At 39.7% G+C, this 8,725-nt stretch overlaps 1 protein-coding gene across 1 annotated transcript; it reads left to right on the plus strand.

The window, feature by feature from the left end:
- Window positions 1-1,077: 1,077 nt before the first annotated feature.
- Window positions 1,078-2,025, plus strand: LOC141105237 (olfactory receptor 1J21-like). Its single transcript, XM_073595125.1, has one exon. The coding sequence runs from the start codon at window positions 1,078-1,080 to the stop codon at window positions 2,023-2,025; it is 948 nt and encodes a 315-aa protein (XP_073451226.1).
- The last annotated feature ends 6,700 nt before the right edge of the window (window positions 2,026-8,725 follow it).

Here is an 8,725-nt window from a genome sequence, read left to right on the forward strand (position 1 = left end):
GGGATAAAACTTTTTCATGGAAGGGAGTTTAACAAGACACGTGGCCACTCATTAAAATTTAAAGAAAATAGGTTTAACCTTAAACTAACCTTAAGCTACGTAGAGGGTTCTTAACGGTAATGCCCTGTACACACGGTCTGATTTTCTGACGGAAAATGTGTGATAGGACCTTGTTGTTGGAAATTCCGACCGTGTGTGGGCTCCATTACACATTTTCCATCGGATTTTCCGACACACAAAGTTTGAGAGCAGGCTATAAAATTTTCCGACAACAAAATCCGTTGTCAGAATTTCCGATCGTGTGTACACAAATCCGACACACAAAGTGCCACGCATGCTCAGAATAAATAAAGAGATGAAAGCTATTGGCTACTGCCCCGTTTATAGTCCCGACGTACGTGTTTTACGTCACCGCGTTCAGAATGATCGGATTTTCCAACAACTTTGTCTGACCATGTGTATGCAAGACAAGTTTGAGCCAACATCCGTCGGAAAAAAAACTAGGATTTTGTTGTCGGAATGTCCGATCAATGTCCGACCGTGTGTATGGGACATAAGAGTGGTAAGGATGTGGAATTCCCTTCCACAGGGGGTGGTCTTAGCGGGGGGCATTGATAGTTTTAAAAAACTATTAGATAAGCACCTGAACGACCACAACATACAGGGATATACAATGTAATACTGACATATAATCACACACATAGGTTGGACTTGATGGACTTGTGTCTTCTTTCAACCTCACCAACTATGTAACTACCCTGTTTCCCCGAAAATAAGACCTAGCGTGATTGTCAGTGATGGCTGCAATATAAGCCCTACCCCCCAAATAAGCCCTAGTTAAAGTCCTTGTAGGTCTTATTTACAGGGTAGGGCTTATTTTTGGGGAAACAGGGTAGGGCTTATTTGGGGGGTAGGGCTTATATTGCAGCTTTCACTGACAATCACGCTAGGTCTTATTTTTGGGGAGACAGGGTTTGTTAGCATGTTAATGAAAGCATATTTTAAGGAAATAATATTTTTCATATTAAATAATTTTAAGAAGTAAAAATAATATTTTCTTTTTTCCATGCAAGGAAGATGGAAGATGGATGCTTGAACAGTACAGAAAATTTGTTCTACATTTCAGCATTTTCCATCTCCAAAACTGGACAATGTCTCCTTCTCACTGCAGTTCTATTGATGTATCTGATGACCATTGTTGGAAACATGACCATTGCTCTATTGGTGTGTCTGGTTCCCCAGCTTCATACTCCAATGTATTTCTTCTTGAGTAATCTTGCTATTAGTGATGTTATATATGTTTCAGTTACTCTTCCAAAGCTGCTCTTCATACTCCTAACTCGTGACCATTGGGTGTCCTTCTCCGCCTGTATGACTCAGTTGTACTTCTTCTCATTGTCAGCTGCTTCTGATGTATTTGTACTGACCTCCATGTCCTATGACCGATATGTAGCAGTCTGTAAGCCGTTACAATATTCCTCAATCATGAGTAAAGATGTATGCCTTTCATTGGCTCTGTCCACTTGGCTTATATCTGCAACTAATGCAATAATCAATTTGTTATCCACATCTCTATTATCCTTCTGTCTTACTCAAAAGGTTGACCATTTCTTTTGTGATCATAAAGCACTGTATGCAATAACCTCTAGTGATGTTACAAGCAGAAATATAGTTTTATTATGTCAGGATGTACTGTTGGCATCTTTTCCTTTTTTGCTTATTATGACCTCCTACGTATTCATCATCTCCACCATACTGAAAATTCGCTCCTCAGAGGGACGACTGAAAGCTTGTTCCAGTTGTACCTCCCACCTCACCACAATAATATTATTCTATGGTCCAATCATTATAATTTATGGTAAACCAGAATCTGAAGGTTCTAAGGAAGTGGAAAGGTTGCTTACCTTGCTGTATACGGCTGTGGTTCCAATGCTCAACCCATTTGTCTACACTTTGAGGAACAAAGATATCTTAAATGCTATAAGTAACATAAAAAGAAAGAGGAACATGTTTTTAACTAAATAATTTTTCAGCAGATACTTTAGCTTATCTATTTAATTAGAGCCAGAATATTATACCATAGATTCTAGACATGTGCACTGCCGAAAAATTTGTTCGTTTTTGTTTCATTCAGGTTTTTCTTTTTCTTTTTTTAGAACATTCCTAAATTTGAAAATTCGAAAGAAAATCCAAAAATTTATAAGAACAAAAATCTAAAAATTCTAAATAACTAACTAATAATAACTAACTATTAAATTATAGGTATTGGAATTTCCTTTCAAATTTGGCTGCTAGTGAATGTAACAAATACGAATTTTCTCCGAAGTTACGAATTATCCGGAATAACAAATGTCACATCTAAACAAATGGAACGGAACAAATTAATAATAATAATAAAATGTTTTTATTGTTATTATTATTGTTATATATTATTAATAATTTGTTACGTTCCATTCGTTTAGATACGGCATTCGTTATTTCGGATAATTCGTAACTTGGGATGAATTCGTATTCGTTATGTTCACCAACAGCCAAATTTGAAAGGAGATTTTAAACCTATAATTTAATACCCTGTTTCCCCAAAAATAAGACCTAGCGTGATTGTCGGTGATGGCTGCAATATAAGCCCTATCCCCCCAAATAAGCCCTACCCTGTTTCTCCGAAAATAAGCCCTACCCTGAAAATAAGACCTTCAAGGACTTTAACTAGGGCTTATTTGGGGGGTAGGGCTTATATTGCAGCCATCACCAACAATCACGCTAGGTCTTATTTTCGGGGAAACAGGGTAGTTAGTAACAGTTAAGTTATTATTAGTTAGTTATTATTTCAGATTTTATAATTCTCGGGTTTTCAAATGTATTTAGGTTCTTATTTTTGGATTTTTGTTCTTTTGAATTTTCATTCTTATTTTTGAATTTTCAAATTTTTGGACTGTCAAATTTTCTAAATTCTCAGATTTTCGGATTTCCGAATTTCTAATTTTGAACTTCGAATCTCCAAATTTTCGAATTTTTGAACATTCTAATTCACTAATTTACGAATTTTCGAATATTCAAATTTACGAATAGTCTGAAAAATTTGTTTAATAGGGTTGCCTTAATTTGGATATTTCCGAATTAATGAATTTGTTGAAATTCATTAAAAAACTCATTCAGAACAAAACACATGTCTAATAGATTCGGCACGGTGTTGAAAATCCCATTCAGGGATTTTGTTCCATGCCTTCTTGATAGCATTATATGGCTTCTGCAGCTTTGTTGGCCATACATTTTTGCCATGGACTGTCTATTCCAAAGACTAAGATTCTGACCCAGCCATCTGTATGTGAAATTGGGAATTGAAATTTGTCAGAGCCTTTCTGAATTAAAATTATGACATATGATTTGGGTTTTAAACCTCTGGATTACCCACCTGCAACGTACTGTGGATGGGCAGGCCTGTACAGGCACAGCAACATACTGCCTGTATGTCACTGACCTTCCCCCCAGCTCAGAGCATTAAATCTGGACTACAAACAGTTTAAAACTTTCTATGGTGGGATAGAGGGGGAAGTGCCAGGGAGGCCAATCCAGGGCTGGAGCATCCCAATAAGTACGCTCCATTGAGTGACATTGGTGAAACCGATCAGGGACCAGCACTGCTGGAGCTGAGGGACTCTCCTAGATGCCGGGGGAAGAACTCCTCCAGTGAGAGTGGGGGGAAGCGAAGGGAAAGGAAAGACAGATTCTGGTGGTAGGGGACTCAATTCTTAGAAGGACAGAGAGGGCAATCTGTAACAAAGACCTGAAGCGCCGAACTCTATGTTGTCTACTGGGTGCTCGGGTTCGGCACATTACGGATCTGGTGGACAGATTACTGGGAGGGGCTGGGGAAGACCCAGCTGTCATGGTGCACGTTGGACCAATGACAAAGTCAGAGGCAGATGGAGTGTCCTAAAGAACGATTTTAGGGACTTGGGAGCTAAATTGAGGAAAAGGACTTCAAAGGTAGTATTATCAGGAATACTACCAATACATCAAGCCACACCAGAAAGGCAGAGGGAGATTAGGGAAGTAAACAAGTGGCTGAAGAGCTGGTGTAGTAAGGAGGGGTTTGGGTTCCTGGAGGGCTGGGCCGACTTCTCAGTCGATCTCCGGTACTATAGAAGCAATGGACTGCACCTAAATGAGGAGGGTGCAGATCAGCTGGGAGTAAAGATGGCCAAAAAGTTAGAGGAGTTTTTAAACTACCAGAGGTAGAGACAGTCAGCGCAGAACATATTCCAGAGGGTAGTATTGGGGACATTAGTGGTGGATTGACTAAAGCACATAAACCCAAGGTAAGTGTAGTAACATGTCCTAGTTGCAATCTCGGAACACCCAATAAGAGGATAGTATGCGACCGGTCTAAACTACGTGGCATGTTCACCAATGCCAGGAGCCTGGCAAACAAGATGGGTGAACTAGAGATACTGTTGTACAAGAAGGATTTGCATTTTGTGGGAATTTCAGAGACCTGGTTCAACAGCTCTTAATGATTGGCTGGCAACCATTCAGGGGTATACCCTTAATCGCAGGGATAGAAAGGGTAAAAAAAGGGGGAGGGGTATGCCTATATATCAAGAATAATGTACAAGTGAATGTGAGAGATGACATCACTAAGGGAGCTAGGGAGGAGGTGGAATACTTATGTGTAGAGCTCCAAAGGGATGAAGCTAAGGAGAAAATATTACTGGGAGTATGCTATAGGCCCCCTAACCTGAGGGAGGAGGGGGAGATGAATCTCCTATCACAAGTTGGATTAGCAGCAAGGATGGGAAGTGTTATTATAATGGGGGATTTTAATTATCCAGACAGAGTGGGCGGAGGGAACCACACATTCGTCTAAGGCTCGCCAGTTCCTAAATGTCTTGCAGGACAATTTCATGGTTCAGATGGTAGACGCACCAACTAGAAATAAAACATTACTGGATCTACTGATTGCCAACAATACAGACCCGATCACAGATGTGGAAATATGGGGCAAGTTAGGAAACAGCGATCACAGGTCAATTGGCTTCAGTATAAATCACACAAATAGGAAACATAAGGGGAGTACAAAGACACTGAATTTCAAAAGAGCCAACTTCCCTAAACTACGAACCTTGCAAGAAGGCATACACTGGGATAAAATCTTAGGAACAAAGAACATGGAGGAGAGATGGGTTTGCTTTAAAAGCAAATTAAATAAGGGCATTAACCAATGCATCCCATTGGGTAATACATTTAAAAGAGCGAACAAAAGTCCTGGATGGCTTAACTCCAATGTAAAAATGCATATAAAAGCAAAGGAGAAGGCCTTCAAAAAATACAAGGTTGAGGGATCATCATCAGCATTCAAACTTTATAAGAAATGCAACAAGAAATGTAAGGGTGCAATAAGGATGGCTAAGATAGAACACGAAAGACAGATAGCGGAAGAAAGCAAAAAAAATCCCAAGAAAGATTTTAAGTATGTAAACAGTAAAAAAGGGAGGACAGACTATATTGGCCCCATAAAGAATGAGGAAGGTCATTTGGTTACAAAGGAAGTGGAGATGGTGAAGGTATTGAATTTATTCTTCTCCTCAGTCTTTGCGAGGGAATCAGAGGGCTTCAGTAACCAAAACTGCAGTGTTTATCCTCATGACACATCACAGGAAGCACCTCCGTGGTTAAAAGAGGACAGGATTAAAATTAGACTTGGGAAACTTAACATTAATAAATCACCGAGACCAGATGGCTTGCATCCGAGGGTACTTAGGGAACTCAGTCAAGTATTTGCCAAAATAAGGTCCGTTTGCATGGACCATAGGGTGAGTACATGGATTGAAAACTGGCTACAAGGGCGAGTTCAGAGGGTGGTGATAAATGGGGAGTACTCGGAATGGTCAGAGGTGGGTAGTGGGGTCCCCCAGGGTTCTGTGCTGGGACCAATCCTATTTTTTTTGTTCATAAACCTGGAGGATGGGGTAAACAGTTCAATCTCTGTATATGTGGACAATATTAAACTAAGCATGGCTATAACTTCTCCGCAGGATGTGGAATTCTTGCAAAAAGATCTAAACAAATTAATGGGGTGGCAACTACATGGCAAATGAGGTTTAATTTAGAAAAAATTAAAATAATGCATTTGGGTGGCAAAAATATGAATGCAATCTAAACACTGGGAGGAGAACTTCTGGGGGAATCTAGGATGGAAAAGGACCTTGGGGGTCCTAGTAGATGACAATGGCATACAATGCCAAGCTGCTGCTAACAAAGCAAACAGAATATTGGCATGCATTAAAAAGGTGATCAACTCCAGAGATAAAACGATAATTCTCCTGCTCTACAAGACTCTGGTCCGCCCGCACCTAGAGTATGCTGTCCAGTTCTGGGCACCAGTCCTCAGCAAGGATGTACTGGAAATGGAGCGAGTGCAAAGAAGGGCAACTAAGCTAATAAAGGCAACAAAACAACCATATAAAAAATGACACTCTGGCTACATCCACATAAGCAATAAGCTATACAGAGAGAGGGAACCAGAAGGTTTTAAAAAAACATTGCTAAGTCAGAGCGGAGGGGGTGGGGGGGGGTTGTGATTGCTTGTTGGAGAATTTTTTTTTTATTATTGTGCATTCTTTCATTTTAGATTGCCTGGGCCCCCCTGCTGGCCGGGCCTGATGGGAGAGTTGACTTTTATAGGGAGAGGGCTGATGCATTTACAAACCCCCATCATTGGCATACTTTGCCACCTGACCACAGTTTATAATTCCACAGTTTGTGTAAAGCTAGTTTTGGACAATGAACATCTGCCTTGACACATCCCATTGTTGTGCACATTAAGCTGAATGAGGTATCTGTGTGTTATAAATGCTAGGTTTTTTCGCACCCAGTAGAACCCAAGAAGCTGCTTGGAAAAATAGAAAAATGTGTTCAACATTACAAAACAAGTCCAGATGAATGTGACTAACTACTACAATCAATGAGTAGTGTGTTATGATCTTATTGAGTATATGCATGAAGAGGAAGAAATAAAAATAAATTCAAATATTTTCTTATCCAAGTGCATAATTCCTAATCCAAATCCCTAATTCCCTAATCCAAATATAAGAAAAGGGAGGGATTGGGGTCTGTATAAACAACAATTTGGTCTGCCTGAACCAGAATTTATAAGAACAAGGAAAAACCGGGTTGCCAAAGGCATGGTTGGGACCCCTATGGATCTATTATAGACAGACCAAATAAGTAAGTATAAAAATATATACAGTAAATTTTATTATGAGTATAACAACATTTATAAACAAAGGTTATAGGGTTAAAAACAAGGTATGTGGTACCCAATTATACAAATGTATGAAGAAACCACTGTCCAGGGACAGGAGGCGGAGTCTAGCGGAGAAGACATGCATTGTTAGAGCTCCGCACCTCTGAGGAGAGAAGAGAAGGACAAAGCGGAGCCTGCAGGCTCAAAAGGTATCCATTTGAACCTTTTTGCCCCAGGGAACAAACTGTGAAAGTTTGGGCAGGAAATATGGTACTGGGAGGAAGCCGTGGCAGAAATAAAAATCACCTCACAAAGAGCTCACAGGCACTCACTGCAACTAAAGCAGCTCCAGTCACCTCACAATATACAGCATCAGGGCGCTCTCACAGACAGAAAATGTCACAGCAAGACTCTCCATTTGAGTCAGATACAGAACAAATCCTCTCACAAACTTCTCCACAAGCCTCCTCAGCATCCCCAGTAATATTATTACAATTTGAAAAGATGCTTCATAAGGCTTTAAAACAAACCTCAGACCAAATAACAAACAGCCTAACCAAAGAAATAAGAGAGCTGGGAAACCGCACCGCAGCCTTAGAAATAAAAATTGATGAAATTGAAATTACAACCCAAGAAAATATAACAGAATTGGAACAATTAAAAGAAGAGAATTTAATACTTCAAACTAAGCTCGAAGATTACGAAAATAGAGCCAGACGTTCAAACTTGCGCATAAGGGGAATACCTGAAACTGTGACAGACCTGCAATCTACTATTACTGCTCTATTACAAGAACTAAAGCCAGATATCCCTATTGAACGTTTAGAACTGGACAGAGTACACAGAGCCCTCACAGCCAAAAAGAAAGATGGACCCCCACGTGATATAATCACAAAATTTCATTATTACAGAACGAAAGAACAAATACTAATTGCTGCAAGAGAAAAAAAGGAACTTGATTTTCAAGGACACAATTATCAAATTTTTGCTGACCTATCCCAACTTACTATTTCTAAAAGACGATCCATGAAACCCCAACTAATGGAACTGCAATGCCACAACATTATGTATCAATGGGGTTTCCCCTTTTCAGTCAGATTTAACTACCAAGGTACAATTTACAGAAGCAGATCAGCAGATGAACTACAACAAACCCTTTTAAAATTAAATCTGACAGAACCCACAAGCAGCAACACTCCCACACGCAGAAGAATGGCATCATCTTCACCTTCAGGCAGCACCCAGAAAATTTCAGAACAAAATGGGAATCATCATTCTCACAAAAGAGGCCGTTATGCCACATCATCCATGGACCAAGAAGATTCAATGGACTGACATCCTAATTCCTGATATCTCTTCATTTATTATACTAAGAGATGGTTCTCTATAAAAAAACCTGTATTTATAACTGAATGTAACTGCATTCTGATAGTCACACACTGTATGGGATCATGTTACATTCCAGTTATATTTCTTATT

This window comes from Aquarana catesbeiana, linkage group LG08 (genome assembly GCF_042186555.1).
Source record: "Aquarana catesbeiana isolate 2022-GZ linkage group LG08, ASM4218655v1, whole genome shotgun sequence".
In the NCBI taxonomy this organism is placed as follows: domain Eukaryota; kingdom Metazoa; phylum Chordata; class Amphibia; order Anura; family Ranidae; genus Aquarana; species Aquarana catesbeiana.